Consider the following 20,626-nt stretch of genomic DNA (forward strand, 5'->3'; position numbering starts at 1 on the left):
ATTGTGTGTAAGAATCTCAGCGTTAGAAAACTTTTATTTTAAATATTTTGGAAAGCTCTTTCAGAGCAGTATAAATTAGTGCCTGTCTCGGGCCCCGCTGCTCCCCCATTCACTTCCGGTGGTCCCGATGGGTTCCTGGACCCTGCTGTAGAGAAGAGTTACGGACCCCCCCAGCTCCTGATCAGTGGAACCCTTGGCTTCGTGCCTGGTAGGCTGAGAAGGCCCAGCTGGGGTTTGAGGTAGGGGAGGCTGAGACCCCTGGGTTCCCACCAGAGGCTGGAGAGCAGGCGGTTGTCCTTTCCTTGCCCGGTGCATGGTAGGGGAGGGTCTCAGGCCTGTGCACCAAAGCCTGAAGGATTCTGCTTCTGCCAGCGCCACAGATCTTCACCTGTGATGGGGGCAGGTGGAGTGAGGGTCCACACTGGAATGCAGGACCCCACCATCTTGGGCAGCCCAGGGTGGGCCTGCCCAGACCCAGGCAGCCCCTGCCCTGCCCCTGACTCCCTCCCAGAGGTCAAGCCAGCATCCAGAGTCAGGGGTCGAGGCAAAAACTCACACATCCTGTCCAGCCCTAAGACTGCTGTCCAGCCCAGCTCCTTGAGGGCCAGGCTGGGGTTGGCATAACAGGCAGCCACATCGCCTTCCCGCCGTGCCACCACCTTGTATGGGATCTGGGAGAGAGGAAGCAGCTATAGCTTAGCTGAGCTGGCCCTGGAAGGGCCCAGGTCGCTCTGGAAGCCGGGGCAGGGGGAGCCAATGTGGGGCTGGAGTACAGCCGGCCTACCTTCTGGCCAGAAGCCTTCTCCATGGCCTGGACCATCTGTAGCACTGAATAGCCCGTGCCTGTGCCCAGGTTGTAGATCTGCCCAGGAGGGAACGGGTGGTGGGGCGGGTTGGACCAACTGCCCTCTCCGGACCCCATCTCCCTCTCCAGACTCGCTTCTCCCTTCTCTCCCTACCCGACAGCCACACTGCTCCTTCAGCTTCCTCAAGGCTGCGATGTGGCCCTTGGCCAGATCCACAACGTGGATATAATCCCGGACACCTGCAGAGAGGTGGTTGGGTGTGGGGGATTTCAGTACTGTGTCCGCCCTCACTCTCCCCCCCGCTCCCACTCCTGGGTCCTCCTGGTCCTCGGCTCACCTGTACCATCCTCCGTGTCATAGTCGCTGCCAAAGACATTCAGTACCTCCCGGCGCCCGATCGCCACCTGGAGTGGAGATCAAGTCAGCTCTTCCCAGGCCCTGGGCGCGAGCTGCACCCTTCAATCCTAGCCCTGCCCCGCCCTTCCCCCTTACCTGGGAGACATAGGGCATGAGGTTGTTGGGGATGCCCTGGGGATCCTCGCCAATGCAGCCTGAGGCATGGGCGCCTATGGGGTTGAAGTACCGCAGCAGCACCGCGTTCCAGGTCTGCGGGACGCAGGTCAGGGGACGTGTGGGGGAGGGGCGAGGGTGCAGGCCGCACGCAGGCGCAATCCTGAGCTTTTTACCTGCACCCCCAGCTCCCCAGCCATGCCTGATCTCTATCCCTGGAAAGTAGCTGGGTCCGCCAGCCCAGGGCCAGGACATGGGGTGAGTCACTGCAGCTTCCAGAGTCGTCCTTCCTCCTGGGTGGGTGGTGCTCAGGATCCCACCCTCAGGTTCACGCGAAGCCTTGAGTCCGTGAGTGGAACCAGGGCTGGGTCAAGGAGGGCCCTCACCTTGTCTGCCCGGCACAGGTCCCGGATCATTTCCTCGATGAAGAACTTAGACTTGCCGTAGGGGTTGGTACAGCCACCCGTGGGGTGGGCCTCGTCCAGGGGCAGGTACTGTGGGTTCCCGTACACGGTGGCCGAGCTGCTGAACACCAGGTTCTTCACCCCGTGGGCCCTCATGATCTGGCCACGGAGGGGAGGGGTCAGTGGCCTTTGCCTGGCACATTATTTCCACCCCGCTTCCTCCTCCACAGGGGAGAGGGGCTGAGGTTTGGGCATTCCTGTTTACAGATGGTGAGACTGGGGTGGAAAGGTATGGAGAGGTGGAGAGACCTGTGTCTAAAATGGTACAGCTTGGGCCCCGCCTGACTGTCCCCTCTAGGCCCTCATCCAGTGTCTGGTCCTGCCGACCTGGGTGGGAGCCTGGGCCTCCCGGTGTCTGTGACCTTGCCGCTTGTCTCACCTCCAGTAGCTGGATGCTTCCAGTCAGGTTAACTTTGTAATAATCCAGAGGCTTCTGCACGGACTCTCCCACTGCCTTGAGGCCCGCAAAGTGGATGACTGCCGTAAAGCTGTGCTGCAGGGGTGAGGCCAGGGTCAGAGGTCGCTGCATAGGCCTGGCCCTTGGCAGTGCCCCCTCCCTGCCTTCCAAGCACCTACCTTCTTAAAGAGACGCTGTAGGGCTGCCTGGTCCAAGATGTCCATCTCCTCAAACTCCACAGAGCGGCCTGTAAGCTCTTGAACCCGCTGCAGGCTCTCAGGCATGGAGCCCCTTCCTGGTTGAGCACAAGGGAGGCCATCAAAGGAGGACGTGGGTCCTGGGCTCCCCAGTGATGAGGGAGACCCACACCCATAGGAAGTGGTGTGGAACCCACAGTTTTCCTTCCATCCCTGCCTGAAGCCTGAGCCCCCGCCCCTGGGCTCACCACGGATGGCGTTGTGGAAGTTGTCGATGACCACGGGCAAATAGCCGGCCTCCAGCAGCTCCAGCACAGTGTGACTGCCGATGTAGCCAGCCCCTCCCGTCACCAGCACCTTCTCGGCCATCGTACCTGGCCCAGAACACACAGTGTCAGAGGGGGCCGAGACTGCCCGCTCAGGGCCTCCGGCTCACAGCAGAGGGCAGTGGTAGTGTGTCCTGGTGAATCGGCCCCGCTCCACATCTGGCTGCAGGCCTTGGAGATCACTTATTCTCTCCTGGCCTCACTTTCTAGCTCTAGAAGCTGAGCTTGTAATTGTATGAACGTGATGTGGTACGGGTCTTGAAAGGCCTGGCACACTGCACGGGTGGGGACACTGATGTGCGGGCACCACAATTTCTACTCCCAATTTACCTGGGACTGAGAAGATGAAACCCAAACCCTCCAAAGTGTCTGGGGACTAGGCAGTCCTGGCCAGAAGTAAACATGGCAGCAGCACTGCGCCTCCCAAGAGCCCAGTAGGAGGTTCTGCCTGCTCCGATTCAGGCCTTCCAGTCCTTCTGCCATCACTAGGTGCAAACTGACCAGTGATTAATATCTCTTCTCTAGGCAGTGCCCCAGACTCCCTCTCCAACAGTCAGCTGGGAGGAAGCAGGAAATATACCAAATGGCCCCAGGGTGGGGTGCTTTGCCAGGCAGGCAAAGCCCGACTGGGCTGCAGCACCAAGGTCCTGGAGTGGGCCCCACCCCAGGTCAATCAGGCTGGCTCAGCCTCTACCAATGCATGCCAGGGCCAGCTGGGTCACTGCCCGCTAGGAGCTAAGGATCCCACCCAACTTTGGGCCCCACAGAGACAGGCAGTGTAGACTTGGCCCTGGTTCCGAATTCACTACCAGGTGTGCACCTCCGCCCTGAACAAACTCTGCGGCGGGTGGGAGGGTGTGGGGGGAGGAGGTTTCAGACACTCAGGTCTTTCATTCGGAGTGGCCTGGCCCGCAGCCGCCTTCCTCCTGGCTGCCTCAATCCCCCCTCTGGGCTTATCCACCCCACCCACTTAACTGAGCGTTGCTGCGTGCCAGACTCTGTACCGGGCACTTCTGCATTATTTTCCTGGATTCCCTCAACATCCTGATGAGCCAGGTGTGACGGCTGGCACTTCACCAAGAAGGATACTAAGGTCAGAAAGGTTAAGTAATTTGCCTGAGGACACACAGCTGTGATAGCCCGGCTAGAATCCGGATCTCCAGGCTCACAAGTCGCTAATCTCGCGCCAAGCGGTTCACCCTTCCCCCTCACCACTGCTTTCAGCTGGACTTTGCTCCGGACGCCGAGGCCGCCCCCACCCCCACCCCACCGTGCGGAAGCCTTAGAAGTGGTCGTGGATGGGGTCCCAGGAGGCGGAAAGGCTGGTGAGGACAGCCTCGCCCCGGACCAACGGGGTGACCTCGGTCGGCTATCGCCGCCTCGGCTTTCCCAGTCTGCAAAATGGAGGGGAGGAGGCGGTGAGCGTCGGTCTGGGATTTGGGCCGTGGCTCCGAGGGGGCCGAGCTCGGAGTCCCCGGGTCGGGAATGAATGAACCCGGGCCGCCCCAGCCAAGGCAGCGGGAGCTGAAAGCTGCAGGAGCCTGCCCTAGTGGGACTCTACCCAGGATGCGGCCCGGATCCCTGAAGCCCTCCCTCGCTCTCCGCAGACCACCCAGTCCTTCGCGAGCCCGCCAGGCCTCCCACCCATTCGCCTCGCGAACCTGCTCCAAACCGCGCGCGCCCCGCGCTGCCTCCAGCGGCGCCGCCTCCCGCGCCCCGCGTCCGGGTCCCTTTAAGAGCCGACGGTCCACCTGGCCCCGCCCCCTCCACGCCCCCAAGGAAACGTGTCACCGGGGAGCGCGCTACCGGGCGCCGGGAGGACCAAAGGCGCTGTGGCGTCAAGGCGCCTGCGCGGCGCGGCTCGGCGCAGGGGCGAGAGGCGGAGCGGACGAGCCCGGCTCCGCAGGAAATCAGCGACCGCGAGCCCCAGAGGCCGTCAGGGGAGGCGCTGACCGAAGGAAGCTGGTTCTGGGAGGTCTGGTTGCACCTTCCCCCGGCCTCCTCCCCGCGGGGCCGGGAAGGCTCTGCGGCCAAAGGAGAGATCGCGCAGCCGATTGCGCTCAGCCCCCAGACGAACCGCCGGGGATGGTCGGTGTGTCCGCACCCCGCCTCCCAGAGTCGGCTAGAAAATGAGGCGGTGCTTCGGTTTAAAGGAAAGGTGGGGCCAAGTGATGGCATCCTGATGAGCCGCCGTCCGAGCCCGGCTCGGAGTCCTGAAGGGACAGACGGCAGCGCCCACACCCGCACCTCCCTGCCCACAGAGCCAGGAGCCTCCGCAACCACCTCTCCAGGGTGTTCTGGCCAGGCCGGAGCGGCCCAAAGCCGTCGGTTTGCAGTCATTAGGAATTCCGGAATCAGGTGGGGAAACGGAGAAGATCCAGAGACGTGCAGACTAGTTGCAGGTGTACACGTTCCTCTCAGAATGCCCTGCTGTGGAGAGGTTTTGTTCCCCACCGGTCTCCCCCGTTCCTGCGCACACAACTGCACAACACAGACTGGCACACGCTTTTATGTCATCAGACCTTTAATTACACAAGCTGTGCTCAGAAATCATGTTCAGAGCCGGCATTTTCCAAAGACGCTGGCGTTAGCAGGTGGTCACCAGAGCAGCTCAGCCTTCACCCCTTCTGCAAATGTCCTCTGCCAGCTTGGGGAAAAACTCCTCCAGGCCCTTCTGCCCTACGGAGTCAGCGATGGCCCCAGAGCCACAGCAGGGTCAGGCTGTGTAGCTTGCTGACGGACCTCACCCAGAGATGGGGCCTGAGCACCAGGGAACTGGGCATTCAACTCCTGGGCCGGTGGGTTCATGGGGCAGGGAGACCCACAGCACTGCAGGCTTCTCACTCAGACTAGAGTTTGGCAGGGAGGGCCAGAGGCCAAGCAGCTCCTGTCCCTTGCCTCCCTTTTGCAGGAGACCTATGTGTGGACATGCTAGGGAGGGGCCCGCTCCGGCCGATTTCATTCCCATTTCCACATGCCCTTTCCTGAATCATTCACGAGTGCCCCTATTCCCAAAGAGTCCCCCAAAGGGGCTTACAGCTTACAAGTAGCCTGAGCCACTTTGGAGCTGGTTTTTCTGTTCAGGGCTTGGCAGATAAAGGTCCCAGCTTCCAGGAGCTTCTGGAGGTTCACACCCTTCGAGAAACAAGAGGATGCTCTAGGTTATGCCATGCCTGCAGTATCCAGGGAGACCTTGGACTGGACCCAAAACCAGTACTGAGAGAGTAATGGTGAAGACAGAGGGGTTCTTGTTCCTCTTGTGCTGGGACAGCCCCTGCCTGCAAGGCTGCAGCCTTCCGGGGTGACCCCCCCCAGGCTCCCCCTATGTAAGATGTCTCCGTCTGTGGAATGGTTTCTACTGCTGTCACCAGGGCAGGGATCTCGCCAGTCTTGTTCCATCCCCGTCTCCAGCGCCCAGTGTAGGGCCCGGCCCGCAGCAGTCAGCAAGTGCCGACTGAAGTGATAAAGACTGCCAGGCAGAGCGAGCCAGGAGGGAAGCACCAACCGAAAGGACCATCCAGAAAACCTGTTGGTGCCAGGAGCTCACATGTACTCGTGTGTACCGTGCGCTCAGCTCCGGGCTGGGCACTCTGCACTCTACCTAGTCATTGCAGCCCCATGAGGGAGGTGCTGCCAGCATTCACGTTTCTTAGGTCCAGGGAGGTGAAATCATTTGTCAGGTCACACAGCTCATGAGTGGAGAACCAGGTTTTAAACCAAGATCCATCTGGTCCCAAAGCTCAGACGCGATACTGCTTCCAACCCACTACTGAGGGTCCTCACTGACTCTGACAGAGCCCTGGGGAGGGCTGTCTCCTTCTCCTGCCCTCATTTTACATGGAATGAAACAGAGGTCCAGAGGGAACTGATTCAGGTCACGGATGTGGCCCTTTCCCTACACCTTGGTGCCTCCTCTGCTACCTTTTAACTCTCCTCGCTATCAGCAAAAAAAAACCCTCAACAAAACAATCCGCTTCTGTCCTCGGACTTCAAGGAGAGTTCTAGTCATTTCAGGGCTGTTGCCACCAGGGGGCAGGCGAGCTTACCGTGTGAATGCCCAAGCCAGACAGCATGTAGACGAGGTCCTCTGTGGCCAAGTTTCCAGATGCCCCCTGTGCATAGGGACAGCCTCCGAGGCCTGCCACAGAAGAGTCCACGACACTCACTCCCATCTGGAAACACAAGGATGGTGAAACATGGGTGTCACTGTGGGGACAAGAGTCTACAAAGCCAGGAGGTCCTTGCAAACCTCCCAGTCAACTGCTACCTGAAATTCCACTGAGAGTTACTCCTTCCTTTGGCTGAGCAGTCTGTTTATTTTTTAATTAATTAATTAATTAATTTAAAGACTTTATTTCTTGGACAGAGAGAGACACAGCGAGAGTAGGAACACAGCAGGGGGAGTGGAAGAGGGAGAAGCAGGCTTCCCACTGAGCAGGGAGCCTGACACGGGGCTCCGTCCTAGGACCCTGGGATCATGACCTGAGCCGAAGGCAGATCCTTAACGATTGAGTCACCCAGGTGTCCCTCAGTGGTTCTTTTCAGTTCCTGGAACAGTGTGAGTCTTCTTTGTGGACAGTGTCCTCTGCCAGGGTTATCTTCCCTGGTTCCTTTCATGCTCAATTCCTCACCCTGAAAGGTCTCCCCAGGCCCTCCCTGATCACAAACCTAAAGGAAGCACTACCCACGGTTCAGATTTCAGGCCTCCGTTGTTTCCTGTGATTCATTTACCCCCCACCACCCCAACCACCCCCACCTAAGTAAGGCTGCTCTCACTTCAAGTTGGGCCTCTAACCCCAGGTGGCCTATCCCATTTCCCTGGCCAGCGCAGCCCACTTTCCTAATGACGTTGCCCTTTCTCCTCTCCCCTCAAACCTCTCACAGACCTTAACCTGGACAGCTACAATGGAGAAAACAAAGTTACAGAATCATATGGCTTAGAGACCTGAGCCTCTACGAGATAACTTAACAAAAAAAAAAAACAACCAACCAACCAACCAACCAAAAAAGGAGAAAAAAAACCCTAAGAATAAAGACGGCCCAGGATTGCTTTAGCAAACCTAAATGCAACAGGCCAGACTTCAACCAACATGACAGGAATGTCAGATACAAGACAGACATAGCCTGTGGTCAGACACAGAACTTTCCTTCTAAGGGGTGGCCAGTTCACAGAATCCTCCTTCCTAGCCCACAAGGAGCAAAACTCGAGGGAAACCCAATCTGAAGCCTCAGTTCGATCTCTGGGGAACAGCACCCCCGGAGTGACCGCTGCTGCCTGTCTCCCCTGCCCGCTCCCTAAGCGCATGTGCAGTCACAACCCTCGGTGGGCCTGGGGGTGTGTCCTCCCCAAACCCCACCTCCGCCTTTCAGCCCAGGGCTGCCTCGTCAGCTTCCTGTTCCCCCTTTTCCAACTGCTTCACTTCTTCACATCCTCCAGGCCTCACTCAGGTCTCTTGTGGCAAATCCACTCTGACCACCCCAGCTGGGACAGAGACCTTCCTTAGTCACGTGCTTCTTCCCTGCAAGTGACCTGTCCTAATGCATGAGGACTACCACGAAACTCCCTTGACTGACCCCTCACGCACCCGTACAGGCCGGGGTCACGTGTCCGTGTCCTCTGTTGGCCGCCCAGGGCCTGGCACACAGGTATCCGTGAGTGCTCACTGAAAGAACCCGGGAGCCTAGCTGGCCTGCCACTATGTCCTCCTGGAGGATGGACATGCGCCTTTCTCCTCGGACCCACCTTACCTGCAGGGCCATCAAGGTGTTGGCCAGGGCCTGGCCGTAGGTGTCATGGCAGTGGACAGCTAGGGCAGCCACAGGCACCTCATGCATGACCGCAGACAGCATGTCCTTCATGACCCCAGGAGTGCCCACACCGATGGTGTCCCCCAGGGAGATCTCGTAGCAGCCCATTGAGTACATCTTCTTGGCGACCTGGGGGAGCAAGCAAGCAAGCACTTGGAGGACATCAGATTCCTCAAGCCCGGAGTCCAAGACCTCAGAAGCAGGGGTCCTGGGCCTGTGCAGGACATCTCCCTGTCCGAAACACTAAATTCCTGTTCAATCGTAGGCTCCTTACAACTCTGAGTGGGGACGAAACCCCCCACTCTCCTCACTAGGAAGCAGAGATGTAAGGAACAGAGCTGGCCCTGCAAGCCCGAGCTTTCCTCCCACCCTCTCCTGCCCGCATGGCCTCTGACTTCACGTGCCACCTCCACACCCTGCGTCAGAGCCAACAACCGGCATCTGGAAAATGGATTCCTCTCACAGAACTGTCTTCAGTAAGATCTGCGACCTCGTGGGTCTGAGCAGCTATTTTCAACAGAAGTACCTAACTGTTTAAACTTTTAGAATCTCATCTGCAAATCCCTGAAACCACTGAGAAACCAGTGCAACGTGTGCCCCTCTCGAGGAGATGCTGCCCCACACGGCGCTGCCACAAGTGGACGGTGTGACAGGGCAGGGATGCAGAGGACACTCAGCAGCACTCATGCAGAGGACACCGCCGCCCGGGCAGCAGACTGAGGACAGCGCGTGGAGGCAAAGGCCACAGCGAAGGGGCGGGCTCTGGAGTGACACACGCTGGGGCCCCAACCCAGTTCGGCTGCTCCCTGGCTGAGGGGGTGCCCGCAAAGGGCTGATCCTTTCGGAGCTTCCATCTCTCCTTCCAAGAAGCAGTGGCGAGGCTTTGCGGCGTGGCAGGGAGGGCTGGCGGGACGGGAGGCTGGGACGGGCAGAGCGGCCACTCTCCGGGAGTACCGCTCTCTCCTTGATGCTCCCTGCTATGCGGGAAGGGCGGGGGGCGGCGTGTTTCCTCGCTTGAGAAACGGACTAACAATAACACCAAATTTGCACAGTGACTTTGACAACTAAGGGGCACATGCCCTTGGGTTGCTCAGACCCTGTTCCCACACTGTGCTCTCCTCAGTGTTGACTTGGTTCCCGCTTGGAGGACAGCGAGGGTGAGGAACTTCGGGAGCCTGGGCAGGGAGCCCCTCCACGGATCACCTCAACTATCCCCTGTCCACTGACCAGACCGCAAACTGAGTCAGAGGCTTCCAGGCTGGGGCAGAGGGTAGGGCTTCAAGCGCGCTAGGAGGTGGGCCTCCAGGAGCAAGTGCTGGGTGGTGCTCCCAGAGGGGTGCAATGAAGGAGCCCCGGGAACGAATGACATCAGTGACCCACCAGGAAAGGGTGATGAGGGGAACCTCACAAGCAGGCAAGGCAGACAACCCTTGGAAAACCCCTGGCCCGATATACACACACCTCAGCTACTTTGGCCGGGGAGATCTTCCCTTCATAGGGGCATCCAAGCACACAGGAGACATACCTGCGGGAGGACAGGGGAGGGATGGTGTCAGGGCCCCTGAGCTCCCAGGCCCGCAGGGCTGACCCGGGTAGCTGTCTGACAGTCATCCCTGAAGTGAGGCAAGGTCAAATGCGTGGGGGAAAGGGAGATTCCTTGTGGGGGGGGAAGGGGGGAGAACACAGGGAGCGCGCATGGGGCCAGGAGGGGGCGGCGGAGAGCCAGGGCAGGGAAGGGATGGGCCTCCTCGGCTGCTTGCTGGGGAAGCTGGCATTGCACAGGCCTGAGGAGAGAAGCAAGCCAGAGAGGGCAGTGAGCAGGCATCGGAGCCGTAGGGCGTTGAGATAGAGCAGAACATGTGCCGCAGGGTAGCTGGGGCCCCTACTCGCAGGAGGGGACCAACGACAGATGAAACCAAGCAGGAACAAAAGGGCTGGGCTGGCCTGAGGGCCAAGGATCGGCTGCTCCAGTGAGCTGCCCGAGGATTCACACTCATTTATTCGACGGATACTGAGAGAGCTGCCCACTACGTGCCCGGCACTGGGTCACGCAGTGAAAAGACGGACAAGGTCCCTACGCTCATGGAGGTTATTTCCAGTTAGAGAGCGAGCTGATGAAAGGGCAACTGAAGGAACGGGTGAGATGATCTCAAGAGAGATGTGCCATGAAGGGAAGAACGGCGGTGTGGCGGGAGCAAGGAGAGGAGGCTGGCTGTAGCCAGGGTGGCCCAGGAAGACCTCCAGGCCGTGACACGGGAGCGGAGGAGGGGAGCAGGTGGCAGGAGCCACTGGGAGAGCATCCCAGGCAGAGAGCAGTGTGGAGCCCGGGATGGTAGAGAGGATGTGCTCAAGCTCAGAAGGACGGAAGAGCTGGGCACAGAGAGCCAGCGGCAGAGAACACAGCACGTGGCTGGACAGCTGGGCACAGGCCGATCACGGCGCCCTGCCAGCTGTGGGAAGGAGTTTGGATCTTTGGATCTTGGTGGGCTTCTGTTCCCACCTGCCCTGTTGGAGCTAAGGCCCCACGGAGACCTCTTAGAGTTTGGTAAACTGTTCAGCATGTGGGAAGCATCACAAAAGTTGGCTGGATACATCATTTCGGGCCCAAAGATCTCAGAGTGTTTTCCCAACTTCCTTCTCCTCCTTGTTCTGCAGTCACTGCTGAGCAAGGAGAAGGGAGATACTGATAACGAGCACAGGCTTAGAGTCAGGCAGACCCCATGGGCCCCTGCTTCCCCCCACACAACCCCCCAGCCACCCACCCCTTGCTTCCCCAGCACCTGGCGTGCTGGCCCTGGACTGCGGGAGGGAGCCCACCATGAACCGTGGCACGTGGGCTCTGCCCTCACAGGGCGCGGGGTGCACCGGGAGTGGGAGGCAGGGAAGAAGCTAACATGAAGCCAAGTGCTCTGTCAGAGGATATCTGGGGGCCCTGAGAGCCCGACGAGTGGTACTAACACCAGCTGAGGGCCAGAAAAAGCTTCCTGGAGAAGCCGGAGGATGAGCAGAGTTAGCCTGGACAAGTAGGATATACGATAGGAGAGGACTAAGTCTATGGAAAGCACGTGCAAAGGCCCAGAGGCAAGAGAGTGGGAGCATGGAAGTAAGGACTGAAGTTCCAGTCAGGCTGGAATGCAGCGAGCTGCGGAGGCAGGGCTGGACGGTTAGCAGCAGAGGACAACAAGGCTGCGGACAACGGCAGTGTCTCGGAAGCCAGGTGGGAAGTCCAGAGTCGGAGCATCACTGCCAGGTTTTAACCAGGGAGTGAGGTGATCGCACGTGCACCTTCTGCATGAGCACGCTGGCTGCAGCGTGGACAGTGTACGACCCCACAGCCGACTCTTCGGCCTTCCTGAGTCGGTTCTGTCCTCTGGAAGCGAGGACAGCCCTGCTTGCTGGGTGACCATGGGGTCACAGTCGGTTAACAAAGGGACTATGCCTAGCACTCCTGGCGTGAAAGATGTGATGCTGGAGACCTAGAAGCCGAGAGGGTTCCTCAGACCTGTGTGGATGGGGGTGCTGGAGCTGGGATTCATCTGACCTCCACAGACTCCGGCGAGTGTCCTGTCCTGCTGGATTCCTCTGGGGAACGGACCCCAAAACCAGGTTTGGAGAAAGCACTTGCCAGGATTTCTTCTGACCACATCTACTTGAGGAGAGATGTCAAGGTGTGGAGTATAGGCAGCCTGTGCTCAGGATAAGGAGTTTGTAGGGGGAAGGTGGCTTGAGTCAGAGCCTGGCCACCTTTCCAGAATGGTTCTGAGGAGAAGGCAGGCGGCACTGACATGGAGTGACTCACCCACGCACGGGGATACCGGCGGCCCGAGCCGCCCTCAGGATCTCGTCAGATCGCTGTAAACTCTCCTCAATGGAGCAATTGGTGTTCTTCTTGGTGAACAGCTCTGAGGCAGCTCCAAAGACGGTCACCTCCTTGGCTCCAGCGGCCATCTGCCAATAGCCGGGTGAATTCCTTTCAGGTTTTTTCTCTTTGAGAAACACCAGTGTTGGCAAAGTGGCAAAAAACCCTTGTCTTACAGTGAATCTTGTAACACACAAATATCCTGAGTTGAACTGTGCCACCCCCCCGCCCCCAAAAGAAGGTCTGTAGAAGTCCTAATCCCCAGTACCTCAGAATGTGGCCTTATTTGGAAATAGGGTAGGTATAGAAGTAATTGGTTAAAATGAGGTCATAGTGGTCGTGACTCCAATAGGAATGGCGTCCTTCTAAGATGGAGGTCATGTGAAGACACACACAGGGGCCAGTGAAGGCACAGGCGGGATAGGAGTGAGGTGAGTGAGGGCTGCCAGTCTTCACCAGAAGCTAGGACACGTCCTCCCAGCCCTCAGGAGGGAACAGTGGTATGTGGAGGAACTCAGTACCCCCGGGGTTTCAGACTTTTAGCCTCCAGAGCTGTGAGAGAATACATTTCTGTTGTTCTAAGGCACCTAAGCTTTTGGTATTTTCTTATGGCAGCCCTAGGAATGAACACAGTGAATTCTAGCCCCATCAAAGAAACACAACCACCCTTAGCCTTCCCCCAGGGCCCAGCACTGCTGCTGTCATCACCGTCCTGGATGTCACTCTTAAGAACAGCTTTCTGGGGTGCCTGGGTGGCTCAGTGGGTTAAACCTCTCCTTCAGCTCAGGTCATGATCTCAGAGTCCTGGGATCGAGCCCCGCATCAGGTTCTCTGCTCAGCGGGGATCCTGCTTCCCCGTCTCTCTCTGCCTGCCTCTGGCTACTTGTGATCATCTCTCTCTGTCAAATAAATAAATAAAATCTTTAAAAAAATTATATATATATATATATATGTGTGTGTATATATATATATATATATATGTATATATAGAAAGAACAGCTTTCTGCCTAAATTCAGAATCAGCATCCCCAGTGATGTTCTTGTCCAACACTCCAGGAAAGATGGCAGATACCAGCAACCACTGTGGGGAGCACGATCTTCTCTAAAGAGGAAATGGATAATGACAACAAGAGCTAATATTTACTAAGCACTTACTTTCTCCAAGCCTCTTGGTAAGTAATATGGGTGCATTCTAGCCTCTGAAATCCTTCCAGCATTAGGTACTATGATCAGCCCTAATTTACAGGCATAATCTGAGGCTCAGAGAGGCTAAACAGCTGGTCAAGGTCAGAGAGCTGGGGGTGGTAGGGCCAGGACTGCCTTGGGTCTGTCTGACAGTGCTCATCATTACTGGAGGCAAGCCCTTCAGACAGATGGCCCAGGACAGGGACTAGGCCCAGTGACAAGACAGGGACCAACATCATCAATCTCATTTCAGGGGCCCCCCGCCATCAAGCGAGTTTCTTACCGCTGCCTGGAAGCCTTTGATATTCGGGGTCAGGACTGGGTAGTTGATGCCAGGAAATTTCTGGATGCCCTTCAAAACTTCAGCATTGTCAGCCATCTGGGAGCCAAAGGAGACATTACCAGGTCACTGCCAAGGCAGGCAGAGAGCTCAGGTAGAAAAAACGTTTTTATCACACAATCTCTGTTGTCTAGAACCCCCAGAGATGGAGTCCTTTTGCAGAGCTGGGTCTCTCCAGTGCTTTTACTCTTTGTTTGACCGCTGATGGGCCCAGGGCTCCTTGGTGCAGTAAGTCCCCCAATTTCTCTCTACGGCTAATACTGACAGCTTCTCACAAGCAGCGACAACACTACCAGCCATTTACTGAGAAACTCTATGTTACTTAACGCTCAGCTGAAACAAGATCTCTCTTCCCACTTGATTGTTTCTGTGAACCAGGAGTCATCTGTCTCTCCCTTTTACAAACACAGACGCCACATCTCTAGACAGGGATAGAGATTCTAGACTTCCAGAGCCAGATGAGGCTTGAGAGACCACCCTAAGCTTGGAGAGGGGAAGATTTCACCAAGGTCCCCAAGCAAGTCAGGGCCAAAGCCAAGACCAAATCCAAGCCTCCTGCCTTCAGGGTGATGGTCTTCTGCTGCCCCATGCTTCCAGAAGTCACGAGAGCAAGCCAGAGATCTGGAGCCCTACGTTCCCAATGTCTACATATTTCCAGGGCAACTGCAAAACTTCACATCTGTCTCAACTGAGAAACACTTATTACTGAGGGCTGGGGCTCACCTGGGGCACCCACTTGGGGGACACAAAGCTGGTGGCTTCTATAACAGGGAGTCCTGCTTCAGAAAGCATGTCTATCAGCTTGATTTTTGTAGAAGTAGATACGATATTCTGTGATGGAGAAATACCAGAAAAGACAGGTCAGCAAAAGTGGGAACCAAATGGCCTCAGCCACAGTGCCTGTTAGTCCAAAGCTTGGCTACAGCGTGCACTTCGCTATCTTGATTTTTCAGACAAAAGCACGAATCCACGTGTACTTCAGGCCAACAGGTGGGGGACAGCTTCAAGTTCTACAGATAGTACTTTGCAGTGGAGGCAGCTTCTCGCCTGAAGAGGGCTAAATGTGTACACGGAAACAATAGTTTTGTATCATAAAGCCTTTTTCTTAACTGTTTCTTGATTTATGACCCCATCGTAAACAAACTGAGAGCCATGTGCCGTGGCCTGAAAGGGCAGTGATGACTAACCCTCTGTCTGGGTCCCCTTTTCCGTCTCCGAACTGGCACCGGACCTTATCCTCCCATGGCTGGCCTCCCCCTTCTTTCTCTCCCTCCCCCACCATGCCTAGTTGCTGATTAGATTCTACGGTTCTCTCTTTCCAAATCTACTACCATTCCTCCCTGTATGTTACGGCATGGTCTCACTCTACCAATTCCCCATACAGGAGTCTTTCTAAAACAGTCTCCATTGTTTCAGTCTCCTGCCCAAAAGCCTTCCATGGCTCCCTAGTGCTTACAGGATTAGATAAAAAAATTCCAAGAACTCAAAGTCTTTCTCACCAGGCCTTTTCACACCAACCCCATCAATTTCTCTCCCATTACTTTACCTTAATCCATCCCATAAGTAATTTCTGGGAGCCCTCCATGTTCCAGGCATGGTGCTAGGTGCTAGGGATACAGCAGTGGGCAGAACATATACGATTCTGCCCTCACAGAACTTTTACTTTATTGTTATCAGTAAGTCCTCACTATTGAAGCTATGCTTTCCAAAAAAAGAAAAAGCTTTTCCGATTGAAAAAATAATGCACGATGGGGCGCCTGGGTGGCTCAGTGGGTTAAGCTGCTGCCTTCGGCTCAGGTCATGATCTCAGGGTCCTGGGATCGAGTCCTGCATCGGGCTCTCTGCTTGGCAGGGAGCCTGCTTCCCTCTCTTTCTCTCTCTGCCTGCCTCTTTGCCTACTTGTGGTCTCTCTCTGTCAAATAAATAAATAAAATCTAAAAAAAAAAAAAGAAAAGAAAAAATAATGCACAATTATTTCAGAAAACATGCCCAAAACAAAAAACATCCTTAAAATCTCCCAGAGATAACACTAGTTACCTCATGATAATGTGACTTTCCAGATCTGTGCAGTCCAATATATTAGACACTAGCCATAAGTGGTTATTTAAATTTACATGAATTTAAATTACATAAAAACAAAATTTCAGTTCCCCAGCTACAGTAGTCACATTTCAAGTGCTCAAAACCCACGTGTCCAAGACAGCTCACATCTAGAACATTTCCAGCCTCACAGAAAGTGCTACTGGACAGCACTATTCTAGATCCTTCTCTAGGTGGATGTTTCCACAGATGTATAAGCTTTTTGTTTTACATAAAAGTGCAAGATTAAAGAAAATGCCTATGATTTTATAATCTGCTTAGTCACTTAACATACTCCTATATTAGTACAGCTTCCTAATCCATTTAATGAAGTCATTAAAGTATATTTGAGCTAACTTTCTTCACATTGAGCACTGAGGTGGTTTCCAACTATTTTATTACAACGAGGTTTTGAGGAGCATCTCTAAGGCTAAGTCTTTGCATGTGGCCTTCATGACATCCTTTGGTAAGTCCCCTCATGCAGAATTGGAATTGCCAGATGAAAGGCATGTCCTTACCTTCCGTCTACTCTCCTGCGGCCTTTCCCATCTGCCCTGCCGCACGGGGCCTGAGACAGACCGGGCAACACCACACCTGATATGCCACCATCTTAGATTGCTGTACTGTCACCCCACCCCACCTGGCCTCCTCGACTTCTCGACTTTGCTTGGTGTCAGCTGGGGCGATCCGATCTGGCACAGCTCTGTCCATCCCTCTGCGCCCACCACAGGCAACTCTCACTGCTCGAAAAACCTCTTTTGGTTGATTTCCATCTTTACCTTTTCATTCTGTAGTCCATCTCGGGCACCAACTTCCACAATTTTCACTCGCTTTGGGAAAGTACCCAGAGAAGAGGTGCTGACCTTTGGTTTAAAAGAGGAAACAAAAAGGGTTGGGAGAAGATTGTCACAATTCTCCAAGGAGACAAATCTAAAAGAAGGGACCCATCTTCACTGAGATGGGACGCAGTGTCTCTCACTGTAAACATGATATATCTCTCGCATTTGGTTGGTTTTGGAAGGAAAAACATAAAGAACAAAAGCGTTTCACTGAGGAATGGGCACGAGATTCCTGCTCCTAGTATCGGCCCATTTCCAACAGCCCGTCTGCCAGCTGAGCATGTAGGTTGTTTCCTCCACAAACCTATTTGCACCTTCCCAAACAGAACTGTTTAAATTCTAAAGCCCCGTCTGGCTTCATGCTTTCTCAGTAAAAAGCAACACATGTATTCTATTGCTTAAGCCAGAAACCTGACTCATCCCCTTACCCCACTCCCCATGGGCTAGAAGGTTCTTATCATTTGGTTCCTGCTGATCTCAGTGAACTCATGACTTGTTTCTACTGTCCCACATCTCCCGGTGAACTCCTTACTTGTCCTGACTCCCTCATATTCCCCACCCCACCCCCACCTCCCAGTAGAGGGTCCCTATACTGCAGCCCCAGTGGCCTTCCTCCCACAGCAGGGCCCCAAGGCTTACTACTCCCTCTGCCCAGAATGCTCTTCCACATCTGGCTCCTTCTCATCGTTCAGCCAGATGGGCCTCCTCTGACTGCCCTTTGTAAAGCTGCCGATCCCCCGACCCTCAACATTTTCTATTTCAAAACTCTAATTCCCGGGGCGCCCGGTTGGCTTAGTCGGTTAAGCGTCCAACTCGTGATTTCAGCTCGGGTCATGGTCTCAGGGTTGTGAGACTGAGCCCTGCATCAGGCTCCGCCCTGGGTATGGAGATTGCTTGAGATTCCCTCTCCAGGAATAGCAAATAAATGCATGAAGGGCACAGCCACCCCGGGGGAAGGGCAATTCCTAGGTAGGGGGAGGAGTAGTTAGCCTTGGACTTTGTGGGGCTTGGGGGAAGGAGGAGGACTTGTTCTGTTACAGTCACAGGCTGGGTGATGACAAGGGGTGCATCTGGGGAGAGAGGACACCAACAGCTGAAGACAGTTAAAAAAAAAAAAGGCTTTTCCATTTAAAGTCTGCCCCCAATCCTCTCCACCTTACCCCCAAGCAATATGAAGCTTCTTTTCCCTCTTTCCTCTGTTCTTAATATTGTAACTCTTCAAATTAACTTTGCTTTACCAGATTTCATCTGGTAAATCTGGCAGGATAAACATACTGCAGTGGGGCAAGGGGAGAAGTGCACTTGGTAATCTACTAAGGATCCCAAACTCCTGAAACCCTCAAGGAAGGAAGCGCTCCCTGCTACTGATCAGCTGGAACTTGAACAACTCACCTGAACTGGCCTTGCCTTCAGCCTGCAAAACTTCCTAGAGACTAAAGTGACGAGCCATTGAATTGCATGAAGTCACCAGGCTAGGTTGGAAGGTCCCTGCATGTTGAATGTCCCTACAACAGGGTTGTTCAGCCTTTGCTGATACATTGCCCTATGTCGATCCCACTGGAATGTAAGCTGCGTGAGGCAGGGACTTTGTTTTATCCATTGCTGTAATTCTAAGGCCCTGGGACATAACAGGGGCTTGAGAGATAACTGCCGGATGTTGTTGAAAGCACGCAAGACCTGCTTCCAAGCTCCTTTTAAGAAAACAGAACAAACTTAATTCCACGTCCTTTGGGGCACCTGGGTGGCTCGGTCATTAAGCGTCTGCCTTCAGCTCACGTCATGATCCCAGGGTCCTAGGACTGAGCCTGGCATCGAGCTCCCTGCTTGGCAGGAAGCCTGCTTCTCTCTCTTTCTGTTCCCTCTCTCACTGTGTCTCTGTCAAATAAATAAGTAAAATCTTTAAAAAAATTCCATGTCCTTCCCCATAACAACAAAACAATCACATTTATTAAGCACTTAATATTTGCCAGGCACTCGTAAGAGCCTTTTACACATTAACCTTTATCAACCTCTCAACCTTATTCGGTAGGAACTATTACAATCTCCATTTTACTGTGAAAAATATGAAGCCCAGAGATTAAGTAACTTTCCTAAGATCACATGGTTAGCTGGTCACAAGTCATTATCTGAACCTGGCAGTGTTGATCTACAGCGCTGGCTCTTAACCCCTGGGCCACGTTGCCTCTTTGCCACCTTTCTGCCCTCCGCACCCTCCTCCGCCACCACCAGTATTCTCTTATCTTGGTTAAACACCCAGTTCATCCCCTCCGTACAGCTCTGCTCAGAGATGATCTCCTCTAACCACAGAAGTCCAGGGCCAAGCCTCCTGAGCTATGGCCTATCTATACCAACAGCTAATACCAACTAAAGCCCAGTGCTAACTTCAGGATCTGTACCTCATTTAGTACCTACATGGCAGGGACTATCATTATCTCAACTTCATACAGGAAGAAACAGCCTCAGAAAGATTTTCCAAAATCACAAAGCTAGCAAGTGAAGTCTGGCCTTGAACCACCTGTTTCTGACACCAAGCCTCTGCTAGTAACCCCATGGAGAGCCTATGACCTCATTACACCAGGAATTTTTTCAAAGCATATTAATATCCACCATCTCATGTAATTTTCTTAGTCTTCCAAGTTGGAAGTACCATCTTTATTTTACACATTAATGATCGGTAGGGGTGGGTGGCCTAGTAGACATTAAAGTGGCTTTCTGAGGGGCCCACTTGTGAAGACGGTGTGATCTCCCCACTACACACTTAGACTCCTTCTAAATTAAAGAAAAATTAACGCACCTCATTTATCACTTACTATGAGCTAAAGCAATGTCAAATGCTTTACCTCCACTTCCCTTAACCTCCAAAGAACTCAGGTAATGTTTACCCATGTTATAGACGAGCAAACTGAGGTTTAGAGAGCAAACAACGGTCATGCGACCTAGGAAGTGGCAGAACCACTGGGACACCACAGCTTCAGCTTTAGCCAAAACCATTTCTTCAACCCCTCGTTCAACTAGGTCTCTTACACTTCCCCTCCAGTCACTGAGCATTGGTGGGGGAAACATCAGGATCCAACATGCCCAAAGTACAATTCCAAGGCAATCAGTCGCACATGGTCCTAAGTCCCCCAAACGCAGCAAGAGCTGGAAAAGCAGACGGAGGGAGGGGGAGGACCTCGCTTTTTCCCCTCGGAACTGGAAGATTATACGTGTCACTACTGAGGAGCTTGGAGAGCTCAGAGGGAGAAGGTGCCAGGGTGGCCGGGAAGAGCCTTAGACGGAATCAGGGCACCTGGGATGGCGCCCCAGGTCTCCACGACCCGAGCAAGTCGTTCCCCATCTCTGGGCCTCACTCTCCCCATGCCCCTCAAGAGATGTGGGCGGGACAAAGATCCGAGACTCCAAGGCCCTCCCGACTGTGGCCTGGGCAACTGTCCGGCTTCACCTCTCAGAGCGCTGCCACCACGGGCCAGGGCCCCGACCCCGACTGTCACGGTGCCTGCAGGGCCACCCCTCGGCGGGCCGGGGCACTTACAGCCCGGAGAGACGCTAAGCCCACCAGTCTCCGCGGCAGCGCGCTCCTCATTGTCGCCATCTTGGCCCAGCATCCCCGCCGCCCCCAGCTGAGTCCCACGTGACTGCCGACAGCCGGGTGGGCGTGCCCCGCGTTTGGGGGCGGTGCTTCTGGAGTAACGTGAAGACGCCCTACGAGGGCTGTTTCCAGCTTCTAGGTTTTCATTCCTTTTGGGCAGTTTTTTTTTTCATCCATTATTTTTTTCTGAGTGCTTTCTACTTGCCATGGCAAACTGAGGCTACGAC

The 20,626-nt window shown here is 54.8% G+C and overlaps 2 protein-coding genes across 3 annotated transcripts; both read right to left on the reverse strand.

The window, feature by feature from the left end:
• Positions 1-16: 16 nt before the first annotated feature.
• GALE (UDP-galactose-4-epimerase) lies at positions 17-4,520 on the reverse strand. Its single transcript, XM_032863726.1, has 11 exons — positions 4,362-4,520; positions 2,623-2,748; positions 2,357-2,472; positions 2,160-2,273; positions 1,703-1,879; positions 1,299-1,412; positions 1,144-1,210; positions 960-1,045; positions 785-862; positions 557-671; positions 17-388 (listed from the first exon to the last, which is right to left on the reverse strand). Exons 2-11 carry the CDS (start codon positions 2,741-2,743, stop codon positions 330-332), a joined length of 1,047 nt encoding a protein of 348 aa, XP_032719617.1. The 5' UTR covers positions 2,744-2,748; positions 4,362-4,520; the 3' UTR covers positions 17-329.
• Positions 4,521-5,201: 681 nt separating this feature from the next.
• HMGCL (3-hydroxy-3-methylglutaryl-CoA lyase) lies at positions 5,202-20,440 on the reverse strand. 2 transcript variants are annotated; one of them, XM_032863732.1, is made up of 10 exons: positions 20,343-20,440; positions 16,751-16,834; positions 14,616-14,723; positions 13,836-13,931; positions 12,308-12,456; positions 9,970-10,033; positions 8,449-8,637; positions 6,747-6,872; positions 5,745-5,835; positions 5,202-5,327 (listed from the first exon to the last, which is right to left on the reverse strand). In XM_032863732.1, coding segments are annotated over exons 1-10 (969 nt in total). In that variant the 5' UTR covers positions 20,403-20,440; the 3' UTR covers positions 5,202-5,325. The 2 variants fall into 2 exon arrangements, with proteins under 2 accessions (XP_032719623.1, XP_032719622.1); XM_032863731.1 differs by having other exon boundaries at positions 5,202-5,835.
• Between the last annotated feature and the right edge of the window lie 186 nt (positions 20,441-20,626).

The sequence above is a fragment of the Lontra canadensis genome, unplaced genomic scaffold (genome assembly GCF_010015895.1).
Source record: "Lontra canadensis isolate GAN:19392208 unplaced genomic scaffold, GSC_riverotter_1.0 scaffold25, whole genome shotgun sequence".
NCBI lineage: Eukaryota > Metazoa > Chordata > Mammalia > Carnivora > Mustelidae > Lontra > Lontra canadensis.

Excerpts from the sequence above, each read along its gene's own strand:
- GALE (XM_032863726.1), bottom strand. The coding sequence starts at position 2,743 with ATGGCCGAGAAGGTGCTGGTGACGGGAGGGGCTGGCTACATCGGCAGT. Across the intron at positions 2,473-2,622 it reads CTTCCACAACGCCATCCGTG|GAAGGGGCTCCATGCCTGAG; the intron begins GTGAGCCCAGGG and ends GTGCTCAACCAG. Across the intron at positions 863-959 it reads AGGAGCAGTGTGGCTGTCGG|ATCTACAACCTGGGCACAGG; the intron begins GTAGGGAGAGAA and ends CCTCCTGGGCAG.
- HMGCL (XM_032863731.1), bottom strand. The coding sequence starts at position 20,402 with ATGGCGACAATGAGGAGCGCGCTGCCGCGGAGACTGGTGGGCTTAGCG. Across the intron at positions 6,873-8,448 it reads ACACCTTGATGGCCCTGCAG|ATGGGAGTGAGTGTCGTGGA; the intron begins GTAAGGTGGGTC and ends TTGTGTTTCCAG. Across the intron at positions 5,836-6,746 it reads CTGGCTTGGGCATTCACACG|GGTGTGAACCTCCAGAAGCT; the intron begins GTAAGCTCGCCT and ends TGTTTCTCGAAG.